Raw genomic sequence first — 20,759 nt, forward strand, 5'->3', positions numbered from 1 at the left:
CTCCAACAGACAAGAGTTCTTTCTCCCACCCTGGATCTTCCACAGGTATATAAACCTCCCTTGCCTTGTTTCCAATATATCTCACAACCTCTGCGAATGCCTGCCATAGATGTGGGCGAAACGTCAGGAGAGAATGCTTCTGGAACATGGCCGTACAGCCTGGAAAACTCAAAGCAATCCAAACTACTGTACTTCCTCCTTTACGGGTTTGAAACTGCATTAAATGATCAGTGCAGATACAGTAGCAGAAATTTCCCCTCCTTTTGTGAGCTGCCAGTAAAATACATGTACACGTGTTCTTGGTTGACTGGACTCTATCCGGATCCCGCAGGGAGAGCTGGAGGAGCCAGGGGGCCCTTTCTCTCCCCGCCCCAAACCGGAGCCGCGGCTCTTTGTGCGTCCGTCGAGACAAGCCCAGAGCCGCCTTTCCCCGCTCCGCCCGGCGCCCAGGGGAGGTTCACACGCGGCGGCCGCCGCTCCCGCACACCCCGCGCAGCAGCAGCAGCACCAGCGCCGCCGCCTCCTTCCCTCCTTGGCCGCCGGCCGGGCACAGAGCGACTTTCCCACGGCCGCCGGGCCACGCGTGCGCCGCTCCCCGCTCCCCGCTTGGCCCCGCGCCCAGACGAGGCGCGGTGGGAGAGCAGCCCCACCGCTTCGAACGTTCAGGCGGCCTCCCCCAGGCGCGTCGTAGCCAATCGGGAGCGGCGGGGGCTGAAAGACTCCTCCCCTTCTCCTCGGGTCGGACGCCGATTGGTTCCCGGCGGAGGGGGCTTAGCCAACCACGAAGCCTGCCGCTGCAAATGGCTATGCGGAGTCCTCCGTGGCCGGGAGCGCCTGGCGCGCCTCTTCGCCCGCTCCTCCTCCGGGTAAGAGGCGACGGCGAGTGGGGCTGCTCTCCCGAGGCCAGAGGCAGGAGGAAGGGCAGGGGCCTCGCCACCCACCCGCTCCTCCACCCGCGCCCCACGCGCCTCACGGCCACTCCCAGTGGCTTCCCCGTGTTATTCCGGATCGTGGCCCCGGGACCCGGGAGCATGAAGCGGACTCACCCGGATTACAGCTCGTCGGACAGCGAGGAGCTCGACGAGCCCATCGAGGTGGAGAAGGAGAGCGCCGACGAGAATGGGTGAGCCGCGCCTGAGTGGAAATCCCCCCAAATCCGGCATTCCCAGCCTGGGGGACACAGTTCACTCTCGGTGGGTTGTTGTGAGTTTTCCGGGCTGTATGGCCATGTTCCAGAAGCATTCTCTCCTGACGTTCCGCCCGCATCTATGGCAGGCATCCTCAGAGGTTGTGCGGCCTGTTGGAAACTAGGCAAGTGGGGTTTATATATCTGTGGAATGTCCCGGGTGGGAGAAAGAACTCTTGCCTGTTGGAGGCAGGTGTGAATGTTGCAATTGACCACCTTGATTAGCATCGAATAGCCTTGCAGCTTCAAGGTCTGGCTTCTTACTGCCTGGGGGAATCCTTTGTTGGGAGGCGTTAAGGAACATGAAAGGCACTGCAGACTAACTCAACCAGAGCTGCCAGCCCTAGCAGAGCGCTTGATGAACCAACCAATATTATTTGAGGACACCGAAATGCTGGACCACTTTAACAATCACCATGTCAGACTATGTAGAGAAGCCACTGAAATCCACAAGCATGTGCACAGTTTCAACAGAAAGAAGGAAACCATGAAAATGAACGAAATCTGGCTACCAGTTTTACAAAAAACTCTAAAATCAAGACAGTAAATAAAGAACAACAGTCAGAGAACATAGGAATTCCAGACAAGGAACAATCAGGGCCAGTTAACACCTCCCAACAAAGGATCCCCCCCCCAGGTAGGAATCAGCCAGACCTTGAAACTGAAAGGCCATTCAGTACTAATCAAGGTGGCCAATTGCAACATTAACACTTGCCTCAGGCAGACAAGCTTTCTCCGACCCTGGACATTATTCCACAGATATATATACACCCCACTTGACTAGTCTCCATCAGACCTCACAACCTCTGAGGATGCCTGCCATAGATATGGGTGAAACGTCAGGAGAGAATGCTTCTGAAACATGGCCATACAGCCTGGAAAACTCACAACAACCCAACTCAAAATATTGTTTCTTTGGGGGTTTTTGCTGGTTGCTAAGAGAGTGCCGGTTGCTTGGGTTCTGGTTAACGGAGAGTCTACTGTGTTGTGTAAAGCTACCTTAAAGTGATACAGTGTGAATCAAGAAATGATCGTTGAGACTTGCATCCCATCTTCAAGATACCTTGTTATGCATATAGATGCAAATATAGGTATTCTAAAATCCAGAAAGATCCAAAATCCAAAACACTTATGGACCCAAGTATTTTAGATAAGCAACACTCAACTTGTACTTCTAGATGACTTGGATTCAGTGGTGTGTTAACACATTGGTAAATTCAACTGCTTTATTGCGTCTGCTCTAGTTGAGATTAACAGTAGGATCCAGGCTGTTATGCACGCCATAATCATCAGTTCTGTTTTCCTTCATATTAGAGGAAACCCAATTGAAACCCTCATAAATATAAATATGAAAAGGATTGCACAGAGTGTTCCTAATATCACTGTGCTCTGTATCTTGCCTCCACTTGAGAATCAATTCTGTTTAGTTTATTTCTTAGTGAAGATGGGAGTCAAATATGCTTGCAGGTTGCAGCCCTCTTTGAATTGAGTATGTGTATCCTTGGTCAGACCAGAATAGCTTGGGATGGACTAGTTAGTGCCGGACGGAGTCATAGTATGGTTGCAGGAAGATGCTCTGCACATGCTCAAGGCAACCTCTTTTTAAGATGCAGAATTTTATTACCTTCCTAGAGGTAGTAGAGATAGATGGCAGTGGGAAAATGGGTCTGCTTCCTGGCAATGAAGAAAGCACTTTAGGACCTGTTTCCTATGTTGCATTTGTGGTACTGTCTTCATCTGGGAATTGCTGGCAACAGAAGACTCTGAATATTTCCTTGGCCCTGTTCAATAGACATCTTTCCCCTTGCTGCCTGTTCTGTTAGGATCTCTGCACTGACCCTTTCCTCACTTTTTGCTGATTTCAGAAATTTGAGCTCTGCTCCGGGTTCAATGTCTCCGACCACTACTTCTCAGATCCTGGCTAGGAAAAGGCGCCGAGGAGTAAGTCTTATTTTGTTTTGCTGAAACTTTCCTCTTTCTTTCCCTTTGAAAAAAATGTTTTCCTTGGGAGGGAAGTCAAATATCCTTTTTTTCCTTCTAGATTATTGAGAAACGACGCAGGGATCGTATCAACAACAGCTTATCTGAGCTGAGGAGGCTAGTGCCTAGTGCTTTTGAAAAACAGGTAATTTTTTTTAGGGGAGTTGAAGAAAGTAGATGGTATTGGGGTGCTTGCAATGCACTTGGACCATACAGGCAAGTCCTTGAGTTAAAAACATCAGACTTATAAACAACTCACAGTTATGAACAGGGGTGGGACAACAGGAAGTGAGAGAAATCTACTCCTTGGAAGTAGATTTCACTCCTGGAAGAGTTCTCATGGGGAAAAGGGGTCTCCACTGAAACATTCCCACCAATCTTTGTTTCCACAACAATCCAAATTTTCCAAAAATTCAATTATCACAAGGAGAGAAAGTGAGGTGCAATTTTTTGAACAGGGCACAGACAGCAAAACAAACACCACATGGTTGTTAACTCTTTCCTATGTTATCCAAAGCTAATATATATAGTTTTTTTGGCTGGAGTTACCTTTAAGAAATGTACATGATCTGACTTACAAATAAATTCAATTGAAGAATAGACCTGTTGAATCTATCTTGTTTGTAACTTGGGAATTGCTGTGTTGGGTTACCTCCCTCCCCACTTTTTCATTTTCTGTTTGGCTATTTTTGTACTCATGTTCATCTCTCCAATCTTAGGGATCAGCCAAACTGGAGAAGGCTGAAATCTTGCAAATGACTGTGGATCATCTAAAAATGTTGCACACAGCAGGAGGGAAAGGTAATGTTTCCTATTTGGTGTGGCACTTAGTTCTGCATGTTGACTTTTGGGATTCTTTTGGAAAATGGCTCTTTATAAACTAAAGTAACAGCTTTCTTGAAGGAGGAGATAGCAATAGACATGGGCATGTGTCAACTTTTTAATGGGCGATCAGAGAAAAGTTAAGAGTTGCGCATGCCCAGTATATGTGCAGTATGTAGCAACTGGTGGCTCTCATGCAGTTGGGACAATGAGTCCACATTCACTTTCCATTCCAACTTCAAAAGAGCCAAATCTATTTTGGGGCTAATGTTCAGCACCTTGAATAATTCCATTATAGATAGGATGAAAAACCATAATAGATTCAGGTCGCTTCCACACAGCTGAATAAAATCCCACATTTTGTGCTTTGAACTGGAATATATGGCAGTGGTCAGAGCAGATATTGTGGGATTTTCTGCCTTGATATTCTGGGTTATATGGCTGTGTGGAAGAGCCCTCACTGCTTCTCATACATTGGAGATAGCAGTCACTGTTAGCTGAAACGCTCACTAATGGTTGATGAAGAACAACAAAAACTAGAATTGCTGTGTGAGAGAGAGAACACAAATAAAATGGAAAATCCTGGAAGTTAACATAGCTGGGTTGTTAGAACTTTGAAAAGGGGCACCCAACCTGTTGCAGTTTCAATTTATAATGCCAGAATGGTAAAGGATCAGGAAGATATATTAGAAATGTAGCTCCATTATGTATATTTTTTGCTTGCTAAAGTTGGGAAATCACAGCCTGCTTCCTCCAGAGCAATTTGTAATAAGCTAAGAATTTTATTCCAAGTATATATAGCTTAGGTTTTACTGTAAGTGTATATAGTGCTTCCCGTGTATTTTTCACAGGTTAGAATGATCTGTAAGGTGAACACATTCTCAGCCACATCTATAATGTGTTTCCTGAGGAGTTGCAACTGATACTATTCTTTTCCCCATAGGGGACTGTAACATATTGAGAGATGTAAGAATAATAAAAAAGAAAGTGTATATATTTTCATGGCTTGAGGACTGAATCTCTAAAAATCTCAGGAAGGCTCTGTAATATGATACAGAGGCCCCATGTGTAATCTCTGGCATTTTAGGTGAGGCTAGAAAAGAATCCAGACTGGAAAGTGTTGCTCAGTGTTAATGTCAAGAACACTTGAAAGGATGGGTAAATGGTCTTACTCAGTGTAAGCCCACTTCCTAAGAGAGAGAGAGAGAGAGAGATGTGTTCTTATGGAAGGATTCATTCTTTGCATACAGAACAGTGCAATTCCCAGTATATCCACTTAATAGACAGTCAAGGCTGAGAAAGACCTGTAGTAGCCTGACAGTTTAGAAAGTTACTGCCAAGTTTCAGAGCAGGGTGACTGGGAGAGGAGAAGAAGATCTGTTGGACTACAGCGGCCTGAACCTCCAAGCAATGACCATGATGCCTGCGGATTTCAGGAGTTCAGTTCCCAAATAATTCTGTAGTCTACACTCTGCTATTCAGTTAGAACAGAATTGTTCTAACTGAAGCTGTGATCTGACTTAATTCAAGGTGGTCTCATCTGAATGAACAGTTTGCTGTTATGTAGTGTTCTTTTTTAAAATTAATGATCTGTGGGGACAAACCGAATGGTATCAATGGGGGGAAGTTTGTTGACTTGCTTCCTTTGTTGGATTTGGGTTCAATTTCTGGTTAGAAATGGGAACCCTAAAAATCATAGAGTTGAAAGAGAGCACAAGGACTGTATGATACAACTCTATTTGACCCTGTTCACCCATTTCTCTGAATGACTTTGGATCTCAGGCCAAAAAGATGCTTCTCACCAACCGTTGACTTGTCAGATGGGGAGAGTTATAGCTACCCAACAGAGGAAGATGGTCAAGAGATAATGATAGAACTTATATATCCATCTTGAAGGCATCCTTTTCTTGTTCTTTTCTCCTAGGCTATTTTGATGCTCATGCTCTTGCTATGGACTATCGGAGTCTAGGTTTTCGAGAGTGCTTGGCCGAAGTAGCCCGCTACCTGAGCATAATTGAGGGCCTGGACACCGCTGATCCTCTCCGCGTCCGCCTTGTGTCTCACCTGAATAATTATGCCTCCCAGCGGGAAGCAGCAAGCAGCACACACCCAGCACTTGGACAGATCCCGTGGGGCAGTGCCTTTGGACATCACCCCCACATCTCCCACTCGTTGCTCCTGCCTCAGAACGGGCACACGGGCACAAATGGGTCTGCCTCTTCTCCAGAAGGCCACCATCCCACCAGAAGCTCTGCTCCACATGCCGAGTCATCTTCGCTGAGAGCGCCCCCTAATGGCAGCATAGGGCCGATGCTTCCCGTGGTCACGTCTGCTTCTAAACTCTCCCCTCCTTTGCTATCTTCCATGGCTTCTTTGTCTGCATTTCCTTTTTCTTTCAGCTCCTTCCATCTCCTGTCTCCTAGTGCTCTCAGTCCATCCACGTCAGTGCAGCCAGCCAACCTTGGCAAACCCTACAGACCTTGGGGGACTGAGATTGGTGCCTTCTAGCAGGGTGGAGCGGGTTCGCATGCGTGTAAATATCCAGCTGAGCTGGAGCATTTCCAACTTCAGTCTTGAACTCTCTTAACCCTTTGATGTAAAAGGTACAATTTCACTTTTAACAGAGTGTACAGAAAGAGAGACAGAGCAAAAGAGTATTTTCACTGTTTGTTTTAGCATATTTTAAAAACAAATTCCAGACATTTATCGAGATCTTTACATCACAATAGACTATTACTTTTTTTCAAATAGAGTTGTGGTGACTGGTTTGTTATGTTAGTGGTATTTTTCTCGAGCGACCCAATTTATTGAGAATCTTGGCTTTCTAAAATAATAATAATAGTAGACTCTTTTAAAAAAAAGAGCAATGGAGCCTTAACCATTTTTTTCCCTGTTTTTGTCTTCTTGTGATTCTGATGTGTTTTTCATGGAGGAAAATCTTTTAAAAACTGTATTTTCAGTTTTGTGTTTTGGAGCAAAAGCGTTGACAAATCAGCTGGACCTGCTTTATATAAGAGGTGGGAATACATATCCTTTCTGTGACTAGTGCAGTAGTTAATCTTGATTTTGCTTCCCTCTCTGTTCTGTAATGGGAGCAGATCTGTTTCCTGTGCCAAATTGATGTTCTCTGCCATGGGGATGGAAATGCCTGCAATGATCACAGAAAGGTGACAATTAATGTCCTAATTCTAGGAGTGTGTTCACGTTTACTCCAGATTTTGACACACTGGGCTGCATTTAAGTTTAGCAATACAGTCCTGTGTCTACTCTGAAGTAAGTCCTGTTGTTTTTAGTAGACCTATACCTATGGCCCCTTCCACACAGCTGTATAAAATCCACATTGAACTAGATTATATGGCAGTATGAACTCAGATAACCCAGTTCAAAGCAGATAATGTGGATTATTTGCCTTGATTATCTGGGTTATATGGCTGTGTGGAAGGGCTTTAAGTACAGGACTGTAACATAAATTAACACAACCCCCATGTATGTATATAGATCACTGGGAGGTCAGTTGATCATCATTAACTTACCCATTGGTTTCATTGGAAACTATATTAAACTTAGTTTCAACCTGTTTCCTCTTATTGTCCTGTACTTCATTTAGTTTTAATTTTAGGATACATTGTGAGTGAGGGCTACCAGGTTTCAGTCCAGGCAACAGGGGTTGTATCCAATCTGAGTTTGATGTAATTGGTCCCACTGAAATCAGTGGGTTTTAAATTAGGCCAAGACATAATTTTTCACATTACTTTCAATAAGTATCTTATTCGGTTTGTCTCCCAAGTTTTCTACATCTTTCCTTTTAAACATACAACATCAAGTACCTGTCTTCTGCAAATTCTTGATTGAACATGGAAATGAAATCTTATCCACAAGAATGTGAGAATGGAGGTGGTTGAATTATATAGGGAGCCCTATGTGTGGAGGAAGTCAACTTCTTTGCCTCCAGCTTTGTTGGTACATTTGAAATGCATATTCTGAGGGCTGCAAGTTAGTACTCTTCAGTAAAGCACAAACATGCACAACTGTTGGATTCTCAAACAGATTTTCATCATTATCATCTCTCTCTCCTACCCTCTCGTTTCCCCTCCAATATGCTTCAAATGGTTCCTGAATTATCTTGAATGGATTGGGATCACTCAAGGGCGGAGAGAGATTCTGCCCCATCAGAGGTGGACTCAATTGGATATAACCTTTTTTGTAACCAAAAATAAAAGATTGTGAATCACCTTATAACGTGCCATTATTTTCCCAATTGTGATCCCCTTTTACATAATTATTTTTTAATATTTAGGATTTTATCTTGGAGTAATCCACTACGTGCAACAAAATGTCTAGGATAATGCAAAGGTGATACCTCGATTTGGACAGGGTTCTTGTATATATGTTTTGGGCTTGTTTTTGAAAAACGTACTCTAAAGATGTTCCCATCAGATTGTGATCAGTTTTGTATTTTGTTTCTAATAAAAGGATGAGGACAACAAAACTGAATACTAGGTTTCTCTGGCGATACAAAAGTAAAGAATATGCAGTTTTCAACAACTTATGATAGACAACCATGTGTTTCTGCTTCCTTAAATGTGTTACTGTTTAGTAAACAATATGTCTTATTCTAATTATTCTGTTAAATTCTGATATTTTCTTATGAATCCATCTTTCAAGATATGTGAGAATTAAGATTCCCTTTAAAAATAATATGATCGTCCAGTTCTGTAATTGAAAAATCATTATTTGCTGTATACTATTCACACACATTTATTTATTTATTACAATATTTATATCCTGCCCTACTCACCCAATAGGGGACTCAGGGCGGCTTACAATAAAACACATATATAAAATTGTACAATACATTGTGAATCAATTAAAAAGTTACTAAATTACATCAGACATTCATAAAAACACTTATAAAATACAGATGGGCATGTTTGAGTCTAAAAAACTGGGTCTGTCAATTGAGTTCCAGCATACATAATAATAATTAGTGCTGCTAATTGTTATTCGAAAGCCTGGCCCCACAGCCAAGTTTTAACTTTCCTACAGAAAGATAGGAGGGAGGGAGCCTGCCTGACTTCACTGGGGAGGGCGTTCCATAGGCGGGGAGCCACTACTGAAAAGGCCCTGTCTCTCGTCCCCGCCAGCTTGGGGACTAGCTTGGGGACCCGGCAGTTATTTGAGAAAGGCATTGTTTGCCTGTCTTCCAAGTGTAGTCTAAATCCAATGTCAGCTGGGTTCAGTGGGTGCGGGTGAACTAAAATTCCCATATGCAAGTCACATCGTCCATGGTCCATCTGACTCCAAACAGCGCTAGGAGGTAGAGTGGGTTATGGGGGCTCTATGTGCCAAGTTTGGTCTTGATCAGTCATTGGTGGGGGTCATGGTGGTCTCGGGAAGTGAGTGAAGATACTGCAAGTCCCATAATCCATGGTCCAAACTGTTCCAAAATGCACCAGGATATAGATATAGATTGTGATGCCCCATCAGCACTGACTATTTAATGCAGTGTCAAACCAGTATTGAAGAAAGTGGTTTCACTGTGCAGATGATTACATAGGAAATCCTTGAACCAGCTTGAGGCCTGAATAGTGATCACACACACCACAGAGCACTGATGCGCATTTAGGACTTCCTTTTGTGTACTTTTGTGGGTGTTTGCTATCTGGCCCACAACTGTATTAAAAGGCTAGTGTCAATGGGACCTCAGAAGTACGTTTGAGCATACAGGATGATCCCACCTACATCTGATAAAATATGACCTCCCTATGATTTGAACCGGCATCCTTCAGGTCAGCAACCCAACCTTCAAGTCGGCAGTCCTGCCAGCACAAGGGTTGCAGGCAATATGGCTATCTTCAAACAGAAGATAATTTTAAAGAGAAGATTGTCCTCCATAAAGAGTTCTTTTGCTTGAAGTACTTCAAGCACTAAAGTTTAGGCACTGTAACTGGATCCTTGAAGCTCATAGTTAACAGTTAATATCCACCTTTCACATCCAGATAGGAGTGTGAGTAGGCAGACAATGTTTCCCATTGATAAGATTTATATTTTTATTAGTGATTCCAATTATTGTGTGTGCAACAAGTGCATGATACAGTTGCATTTCAAAGGTAACTTTGAATCAAAGAATCATAGAGTTGGAAGAGACCTCATGGGCCATCCAGTCCAACCCCCTGCCAAGAAGCAGGAAAATCGCATTCAAAGCACCCCCGACAGATAACCATCCAGCCTCTGCTTAAAAGCCTCCAAAGAAGGAGCCTCCACAATGCATACAATGAATGACTTCATTGTGTGCAATGAATAACAGATTTAGCTATTTTGAATGTATGCTTTAACTATATTTTTAAGTCATTGAGTGGATTTTTCAAGTATCACACCAATCTATCAATTCCATGTTTAAGATAATGGAAACATATCGAGCAGCTTAATTAATTAATTAATTAATTAAAAACATTTTTACCCCACCTTTCTCACCCGAGGGGACTCAAGGTGGCTTACAACACCTGGCAAGATTCAGTGCCAAACAATCAATAAAATTAACAACACATTTAAAACCATTAACAGTAATCAGTAAAAATACATTATACATACATTAAAAAGCATTAAATAATAAATCTACCTGCCTCCAATTTTCTTGGTAATATCAGTAGTTAAGATTTACTAGTATGTGAGCGCACATTGCAAATAATTATATGTAGAAAACAACTTCTCAGACTTTGACTTATACATATACATGAGCAAACATCCTCTTTTTTCCCATTGGGAGCAAGAGCACCCTATTTTCAGAAAAATGCATCCAACCTTTTGCTATGCTTCTTAATTCTTCTACCGTGTGATCTTAGCCTTTGTGAAGAAAGATTAAGTTTCAGCTCCAGGTGTTTTCTTACTACTTGAACTCTCAGAAGCTGTAAAACCTTTTGCTCAGAGAAAGAAGAATTTAACCACATCTGTACTGATCAATTTTGAAACTGGGTATAAGGAAGCAATTGGACAAATCCTTGAGAGGTAACAAGAAAAGTCATTCAAAGCAGCTGCCTTAAAGTTTATTAATCATAAAGTGTGGGTGAATTAAAGTTGAAACAGTTTATTAATGTATAACACTTGATAAAAGCACAGATGTGATCTTAGTTGGAAACTGGGCAGAAAAAAAATCTTTCTGGTGCAATTGGTCTTGATCATATTAATAGGATCTGTGCTCAAGTCTGTAGGATTGGGGATTTAATGGTAGATAATGGAACTGCTTTCTCCCTTTCCCATGCATAGCTGATATTCTGAGAAAGACAATTTCAGCGCCACATAAGAGGCAACACAAGTGCTAATTAGAGCAGGGACATATGCTATGCACACTCTTTAGAAAACTTCGAAAGTATAATGAGCTGTGATCCTTCTCGGCTTCCACCTCTGATCTCATTGTTCTTAGAGGGAGCAAGCTGTAGGACTTGAGGGCACTCAAAGGGTGAACACTTGTGTTTATAGTGTAACAAGCAGCCCTGCACTAGGCTAATTATCTTCTCCTATTGCCCAGGGCATGAAAGACAGTTATTCTTCTTGTCCATTGTATTGGCAACTCAGGTTCTCACTGCTAACCTAAGTGACATGTCCTGCTCAATCTAATTCCAGGGCAAGGGTACCTCTGATCTCAAGCTACTTGCTAGAATGCTGGAGGCCAAGGGGAGGAAAATGCCAGATAAATACAACCAAACACTAGCATATGGCCATTAGTGAGTTTCCTGAGAGGCAGTGAAGATTGTGTAGAGAGTTTACTTTGCTCTCCCAGTTGTATCCTATGTGTGCTCAGCTTTATACAATGACTCATGGCCTTTTATGTGCTGCTCCAAAGGCAGTTGTGATAAATGGGGAGAAAAGCTTCCACTCACAGTTCTCTGGAGAAAAATGGGACTGGGGGGAGGGGGATAAATGAACAAAAATATTATTAGCTAATGTTTGCTCTGTGGTTTAAAAAAAGCAAGCTGCTGAAATGATATTCAGACAGTTGAAGCAACATCGTTAGTTCTCTCTTCTGAATCTAGATAGTATCATGAATTGAGAAATATTTATATCTGTATTGCAAAAAGTTTTAACACCATCACCAGTCTTCAATTACTAAAATGTGCAGATGGCTACTATGAATTTGGCCTAAGTAACTTTCAGGTTGCTTAATCTCACATTTAATGTGATTGGATGTGTAGAGCAGATCAATTGAAACCAACGAGACTTACCTCAGTCATGGAGATATTAACTGACATAATCTCTCATTGATTTCAATGGCTTTTCCCTAATGATAACTAAGGGTGCATCTATACTGTAGAATTGATAAAGTTCAATACTACTTTAACTGCCATGGTTCAATGGTATGGAATCATGAGAGTTGTAATTTAGTGAAGCACCAGCACTATTTGGCAGAGAAGGCTAAATACTTTGCACCCTCTATCAAGCTACCACTGGTAAGCTTACAATTTGCACCCTCCCCCAATGTTGTTGTTATATGTCTTCAAGTCATTTCCACATTATGATGATCCTAAGATAAATGTTCCTTGACAACATTTGCTCAAAGGGTTTTTTCCCCCTTGCCTTTCTCTTAGATTGAGATAATATGACTTGTCCAAGGTCACCCAGTGGGTTTCCATGGTTAAGTGGGATTTGGCCCCTGATCTTTATCACCATAGTTCAACTCTCAGATGTCGACACCACACTGTCCCTTTAAAATCTATAGTGAGTAGCAAGTGGGCCATGGACTACTAAGAAACCTATGTACAAAGCAAAGCCCTCTTAGGAATTATCACTCAGAAGGATACTAAATGATCAAGCATGAAAACATCAAGACAGCAGTTGTTAAGCCTTCCCAGAAATAATAAAGACTGTCTGCAACCTCTCTTTTGTGCATTTATTGGGAGTAAATTATACTGTACAATTGCAGGGACTTTATAAATACCCATTGCATTTGTAAAAGTTTTCATGTTTAAGAATGCTTCTGTGATCATGGATTAGAGAAGTAATTTGCCTTTCTTCTGCAAGTATCTGCAAGTAGGTCAAATGAACGGGAACCTGTCTGGCAATTTTGACTCCCCCCCCCCCAACCAAAAAACAACAACTAGTTACAGGATCCTCGAGTTCACATACAGTGTTTCGGGGGAAATGTAGCCAGCATTCTTGTGTGTTAAAAATAGTTGTTCTTTGTATTAATTTGTTAAGGAAAACATCAATTAAGTTTGAACAATGTCCTTTACATCATATTGATGCCTTGCTGTCTGTAGAGTCTCTCTTTGAATTTTCTTTGGGCATTATTGCATCGTCTTTTTAAAGGAAGCTATCAACAACAAGAGGAAATCCCGTACTAGTACTGAATGGTCCTTATTCAAAAGCAACTTCCCTTCTGGTGGGAAGCATATGTAGTCAGCACAACACTTCATGAAAGAGATGGATTACTAAAGAAGGAGCTGGTCAGATTTTCAGTCGGGTGTGGGGGAAATGCACTGTTATTGTGTATAAGTATTGCCCCATAGTTATTTTCAGTGAAAGTTATTCTCCCATTGGTATCTTCCCTACCAAAAGATCAGCATTAAGGACTAGGAGGAGGAAGCTGGACTTCCTTAAAAACCATAACTCATGCATTTAATTTCATCATCATCATTATTGTTGTTCCTTGCCAGCAAGGCGATTTATGGTGATCCTGTAAACGAGAGATTTCCAAGAGCTCCAGTCTTCAATCACCCGGCTCTGGTCTCACAAACTCAGGGCTGTGGCTTCCCCAACTGAAGCCAGGTTTAGTGTATTTTTTTTCTTTTCCTCTGGAGCCTTTCACTTTACTGAACATTAGAGTCTCCATAATTATTACATTCCTGCATTAAAAATTTTAGGGTTCCTAGAACAGTATAAGGATTAAAAACTATGTTGCCATTAATGCTGAACTTATGGCTATAAAATATTATAACATTAATGATGGACATTAAATTGCTATAATTTAATAACTGCCATTGGGTTAAAATCCAGAAGGGGGAGGCCAACCACATTGATAGCCCTGATTACAAGGGACATGCGAGAAGACCTTCTCAGTAGCTCTCTCAGGTTCGGGAATTACCTCTTCAGAGAGGCTGGACTGGCACTTTTCATGGTATTCTGCTACAGGCAGGCAAGTTTTTCTTTTTAGATAGAGCTTTGATAACTAACTGCCCATGAGAAAAGGGCATTTTAAGTAGTTGGCATTCTGTATTGCCTTTCAGCACCATAGCCTAGAGTTACAGATCCATAACTGCTCCATATTCATTAACATTAAATAGTCACAATCATGGTACTAAATATCCTCCAAAACTTATTTCACTAGATAGCAACCTCACCAAGAAATGGACATCTGGACAACTGGGGCACAGGAATACATATACACTTTCACCCACTTCCCCCCAATGGGTAAGGCAGTGACAAAGAATGAAGATAGGGGTCTTTCTTCTAAATGTAACACCCTTGCTCTCTGACAGGAATGTAAATATTATGTTATTATGTTATTATTATGTTCTTGTGTCCCAATTGAACAGATCCTCATCTCTTGGTAGACTTGCTACATGGTAAGGTATGTTGGGGGGCGGCTTGGGTCAGAAGACATTGGAGTAGAACCCCCATATCCACAGAGAGTACATTCCTGAACTTCATGGATGGTAGCAAATCCTATTATTTTGGATGGAACAAACTATAAAGGTATTGAGAAGAAAGTGTAGTTTGTACACCAGGCATAAGCAAATATAGTCCCTTCTACACAGTTGTATAAAATGCACATTATCTGCTTTGAACTGGATTATATGGCAGTGTAGAGTAAGACAACCCAGTTCAAAGCAGACAATATGGACTTTCTGCTTTGATAACTAGGATTATCTGGCAGTGTAGAAGGGGTCTAAGTGAAATCATGGGTAAGTGAACCTGCATACATTAGTTTCATGGACAGGAAGGTCACATTGTATTTACGTAAAGCATCCATGCAACAGTACATACTCATACATCACTAAGTGAAAGAGAATACTGTCAAATGTTATCAAAACATTTAGTTATTTAATTTTTAATCTTCTAATTGTCTGGTTTGCTTTTTAAAAAAATCTTATTTTGGAATTGTTTTTAATTTTATTTAAAAGCCAAAATCCATTAGTTCAGTTACAAATATACAGTCTGGAGGTAAACATTGTGGCTGTTTTATACTCACTACCCCTTCGTTAGATGACCAATGGGGCCATGAAAGCCCTTCCAATGCCCTTCAGGGGACTAGGGGACATTTTCACCACATTTGGGCAAAATATCCTTTCTTTGTGGGATGTGTGGCAGGGGGTACAGCCCTCCAATGTCTCTTGGGGGCCAACACATCCCTCAAGCCTTTGACAACTGCCTATTCATTTGCTAGACTACGGTTTCTTAATTCCTTCTTTCCTGTTCACAGTTATCTTTTTTGCACTGCAGTGCAAGGAATAACTTGAACCTACTGCTGCTGAGTTTTCAATAAAAGGAAGAAGAAACTATCATGTTCTAGAGATATGCCCTATTAGTTGTTCAGGCTGTCATACTTAAATATAATTATTTCACCAAATGGCCTAGCCTCCGGTGGCGCAATGAGCTGCTGTTTTGAAGATTGGGTTGCTGATCTGAAGATGGAGCCCCGATGGCATAGTGGATTAAAGCCTTGTGACTTGAAGGTTGGGTTGCTGATCTGAAAACTGCCAGGTTCGAATCCAACCCGGGGAGAGCGCGGATGAGCTCCCTCTGTCAGCTCCAGCTCCATGCAGGGACATGAGAGAAGCCTCTCACAAGGATGATAAAAACATCAAAACATCCGGGCGTCCCCTGGGCAATGTCCTTGCAGACGTCCAATTCTCTCACACCAGAAGTGACTTGCAGTTTCTCAAGTCGCTCCTGACACACAAAAAAAATATCTGAAGATATTTCTGAAAATATCTGAGATATATCTGAAAATATCTGAGGATGAGCTCCCTCTGTCAGCTCCAGCTCCATGTGAGAACATGAGAGAAGCCTCCCAAAAGGATGGTAAAAAATTGCAGCGACTTGCAGCTTCTCAAGTCACTCTTGACACGAAGAAAAAAAAACCCAAATGGCTGGCTCACATCTCGGTCCACACTGACTCTAAAGCTCAATGGCTGGATTTGAACTTTGGTTGAGGGACCCTCATCCTCACTTCATAATTTCAGCTTGTCTACTCAGTATCCAAACTTGCCATGCTACTTTCGCTGTGTGGACTGCCTTATGGTAAGTCCTTTAAGATTTATGGAGAATAATTTCCCAACAATTTAATACACTACCAGTCAGTTTTTGAAAACAATAGCCCAATTTGGAAAATAAATTGCTAAGAAGTACAAGACAAATGCAGTTGAAGTTTCTCCTCCAAAGTACCCTTGAAAGATTCTATAGATTTTTTTTAAAACCCTGTAATGGAGGATTTTGTTTTTGTCCCAGAGTATGATGTATAGCTTTTGAATTCAATATCAGAAGGATTGGCTTTTGTACAGTTTCTTGTGTGTGACTTAAACAGGTTTTAGCAGTCAGCCTCCTGTGGTTTAAAGCAGTATCTTACACTTTAATGATGCCTGAGCAGTTTAAACGAAGTGTTATACTGTTATTTATGCTACCTTATCCCCTTGTGTCTTTCCCTGAACCTATCTGTTTCTGTGCTGAAGTAGCATACCTGAATTCTTAGGCACTAGTTTTCTTTAAAACAGGAGAAAGCTTTAGGCAAACAAAATGACACATATTTGGGTCACCCCTCACCTTTTCCTTTCTCTCTCCTCCTTTTCTCTAGTGGCCATTAAGACCCTCTTGTCACAGAAGGGTTTCAAATAAAGGAAACCCCTTTCTGACTGGCTGATTGCTTACAACTGTTTGAGTGTGTATACTCCAATGCTATAGGCTATGGGACTCAGCCAGCATGATAAACACTAGTGCTTTGTACAAAGGGAGTGGGGCTGGAATTGTGTTTGCAAGACTGTGAGCCCAAAGCAACAGTGAGAATTCTGAAGCTGCTGCTGGATTTTTAAAGCAAAGGGGATCAGGCAAGGGGAATGCAACTTCTGTTCTCATCTTACCAGCTTCTTATAATGGCTACACAGCATGAGAACAACCTGATGTCAACACTTGCTCTGAGTAAGGTTTGTGAGAGCACTATTCAGCTGCTAGATACAATGGATCAGGATATTGCATCCTGTTCTGACCTCAGAGCAATCAACTTGTCAGGGAAGGCAGTAGTGATACTGCAGTGATCCTAAGTGAAAGTCATCGTTTATTTTGTGTTTGTTCAGTCTATCCCTTCACCACTGGTATCATTCATAGCAGTGCTCAGCTTGGCAATGACTGGCGAACCTGAGGAGAAGAAGGGGGAAAATGTGATCCTGATCTGAATTTGTGTAGGGAAACTATATAGTCACCAATATGATCTCAGTGCAGTATATTACAAATAGATGTGATCCAAGGCAGCTCTGGGGCTGAATACTCTGAACTGTGCCTGATTTATTTTGCTGGTGTAGACAACTATGGAGTTTCTATAGCCCATAAGAATCTTCCTGAGCATTTCTAATCCACCATCCACATCCTTAAATTTGTGTGAAAATCTGATTTTTATGTCGTACCATGATAAGGCCATTTTAATAGTAGTCCCATAGGTGTAGAAACACCCCCCTCCCAAGAAGCCATTGTTGCATCTTTAGAGGAAATCCTTTCTGTTCTCTAAAGGTTTTTAAGGATAATCCTATACTGGAGTCAGGCCCGTAGCCAGGATTTTGATTACCGGTGGGGGGGGGGGGGAGGGGGTGGCTGAGTCTGAGTGAGAGAGAATCTACTCTAGCAAACCTTTTATATCGTTATCTTAATATCCCCGTGCATATGGAATATATTGAGCATGGTGATTAACAAAATATTTTGAATACTTTTTGACTTATTTTTTACTTTACAGCAGCAGTCTACTTTTCTTCTCCCTGGCCATTTTGTCAATTACTTTTTCTGGTTTGATAGTGATGCCCCGATGAATGGGGATCTGGACTAAACTTGGCACACAGAGCCAATGCACCCAACTGTGCATAGATGCAGGGATTGGGGAAAGATTGCCCTTTTTCAAATGGGAGTCCAGGAAGGCAGCCGACGGGCTCGACGCACTCCACTCCCAGCCACGAGTGTGGTGAGACTTCAATGCACAGTCGCGAAGGCCTGCCAAGTGCATGAGTGCGAAGGCCTATTGTGGCCTCTGAATAGTCTGTGATGCGGTGGCATCCTCTTTGGCGCCTGGGCTGTCGGTGCATTGCCCTTCCTCTCTCGGCACCGAAGGCTGAAACCAGGGGCACCAAAAAGGAAAGAGAGTGCGCCGAGGCCCCAGGCGTGGACAAGGATGCCACCGTGCCACATACCAGTAAGGCCTTCTCATGGACCACCCTGAGAATTTTGTTTTGGGGGGGGGGGGGGCTGAAGCCTCTCAAGCCACTCCTCCAGCTACATGCCTGACTGGGGTATATTTCAACATTTGAAAGAAATTCAGCAGTTTATTACTGTTCTATTATTTTACTTTGAAAGACAATCCTTTATTTTTTATTAAAAGATCCCCAAACTAAGGCCCATAGGCTGGATGCAACCCTCCAAGGTCATTTACCTGGCCCCCACCCTCAGTTTTAGATTTAGGCACACAACAACAATCCTAATTAACTTGACTATTTCATTGGCCAGAAGCAGGCCCACACTTCCCATTGAAATCCTGATAGGTTTATGTTGGTTAAAATTGTTTTTATTTTTAAATATTGTATTGTTCTTTCATTGTTGTTGTTTTGGGGTTTTTTTGCACTACAAATAAGACATGTGCAGTGTGCATAGGAATTTGTTCTTTTTTTTTTCAAATGATAATTCGGCTCTTCAACAGTCTGAAGGATTATGAACTGGCCCTCTGCTTAAAAATTCGAGGACCCCTGGTCTGGAGAGTCTTCAAGGAATATATCTGTTATGGTTGAGCCTCATGGCTCTACTACTGGGAGACGTGGGCGTAAGACTCCTCGAGAGTCAGATACTCTCGAGGAGCGAGAAAGGAAGCGGCTGCGAGATATCTTTGCAGAACCATCTGACGAGGATTCTTTTGAGGGGTTTACTGAGAGAATGGAGGAAGAGATGGTTAGCTCGGAAGAGGATGACATGGAATGGACTCGTGTAAGGGAGGATTTGGGTGCCACTGGCAATGATAGTATGGAAGGCGATTGGGGACCTTCAGGATTAGACCCGTGGACAAGCTGGAGGGATGGGACGGGATCCACAGCTGGGGATGCTGTGGGGCGTAGTCAAAGGTGTTCCAGTTCTGATGAGGAAAGTGATGAGGAAACGCCCGGGCTAAGGAGAACAGCTGATAGCGATGAGGACTTGTAACTGGCATAAAATGGGGCTTGGGAGCAATAGCAAATTGCGTTGGGCAAGGTAATCTGGACGAACGCTTGGGATCTGTGTGGGAAGTTTTCCTGAAGACGGGTGTGTTTCGTTTGCTGACTACGTAAGTTATCCTGGACATTGGGCTCAGACGGCGGGAGGAATTGTGTGGGGTTTTGTTGTGCAACCTCTGCTTAATCTTAATAGCTTTGACCTTCCGTCGTCTTCTTGACGGACGCCATTGTGATGACCCATGGGCCTTGTAGTCCTGCTCAGGACATTGTAATTCCTGATGAAGATGAAAACTTGGGTTTTTTACCTTCCCAGTCTGAACTGGATTCCTCTCAGCCAGATCTTTCCCAGGCAGATCTGGGAACCTTGCACCTGCAAGAAAGTTGTCTCCCAGAAGTATGTCAAACAAGCCCAGAGCCTACTTCTCCCGTGTTCTTGCGCCGGGAGTTTTGTAAACAACAGAGAAGTTTGGAATCAGCTTCGCGCAGGAGTGCGAGGATTGCAGCTAAGAATGTGGCCAATTAAGACTGCTTCTCGTGAGAATCTTTGGGGAGTCTCACATCTGGTCTCAGAGTTTAGCTTTCGGTTCTGATTCCCAGAGAACTGCTTCGGCGGGAAAGTTAGACTCTATTTAGGTGTTTTACCCGCGTAGTAACTTCGCGGAGTCAATTCGTCAGCCTACGGAGCGAGTTGTGTCTGGACAGCGCGCTCCGATTCAAGCCTCGCTCCTGCTCAAGCCTTGCCTTGCTATCCAGCCTTCGCCTTGCTTCCCAGCCTTTGTTTATCTACGGACTTTGCCTTGTTTCCCAGGATCAATCCTTGCCTTGTTCCACGGATTTTATCAAGTTATTCCACGGACCTTGTTCTTGTTCTTAGTTACCTTGTTCCACGTTCAAGCCTTGTTTCAAGTATCAAGTTAATTCCTAGCCTCGCTCAAGTTTCATGGACTAAAGGACCTTGTCATCTCCCCTCACTTTGCTTGGCAAAGTGAGTGTTTCGGTTATTGGATTACAACTTTGGACCTTAATATTTCTTATTGGACATTGCTTTTTTGGACTAATTCTGACCTTTCCTGAAAGGTCTAATTCTGGACTATTTTCTACACTTGTTTTTATTAACTTTATATATTCCTTCAATAAAGATATAGATAGATTCTGGCCTCTGTGTATGGTTATTGGTGCTCTGCAGCCTGGGTCGTGACAGCCATCTGCTTACTCTGGACTTACGGACTACGGCCTCGGATTCTCCTACCTGTGTCTATCGTTGGAACTGGTGAACTACAAACGTCTGCATCTGCCTTATGACCTTCGGAACGGATTGGGACTTCGCTGACTGCTTCTGCCCTCGTCTGCTGTGTTTGTATCGGGAATTTGCCTGCTGTGTG

General features: G+C 42.7%; 1 protein-coding gene across 1 annotated transcript; it reads left to right on the plus strand.

Moving 5' to 3' along the window:
- The first annotated feature begins 791 nt into the window (after positions 1 to 791).
- hey1 (hes related family bHLH transcription factor with YRPW motif 1) lies at positions 792 to 8,477 on the plus strand. Its single transcript, XM_003219554.4, has 5 exons — positions 792 to 1,123; positions 3,052 to 3,127; positions 3,228 to 3,311; positions 3,886 to 3,967; positions 5,913 to 8,477. Exons 1-5 carry the CDS (start codon positions 801 to 803, stop codon positions 6,494 to 6,496), a joined length of 1,149 nt encoding a protein of 382 aa, XP_003219602.2. The 5' UTR covers positions 792 to 800; the 3' UTR covers positions 6,497 to 8,477.
- The last annotated feature ends 12,282 nt before the right edge of the window (positions 8,478 to 20,759 follow it).

Source organism: Anolis carolinensis, chromosome 4 (genome assembly GCF_035594765.1).
Source record: "Anolis carolinensis isolate JA03-04 chromosome 4, rAnoCar3.1.pri, whole genome shotgun sequence".
In the NCBI taxonomy this organism is placed as follows: Eukaryota; Metazoa; Chordata; class Lepidosauria; order Squamata; family Dactyloidae; genus Anolis; species Anolis carolinensis.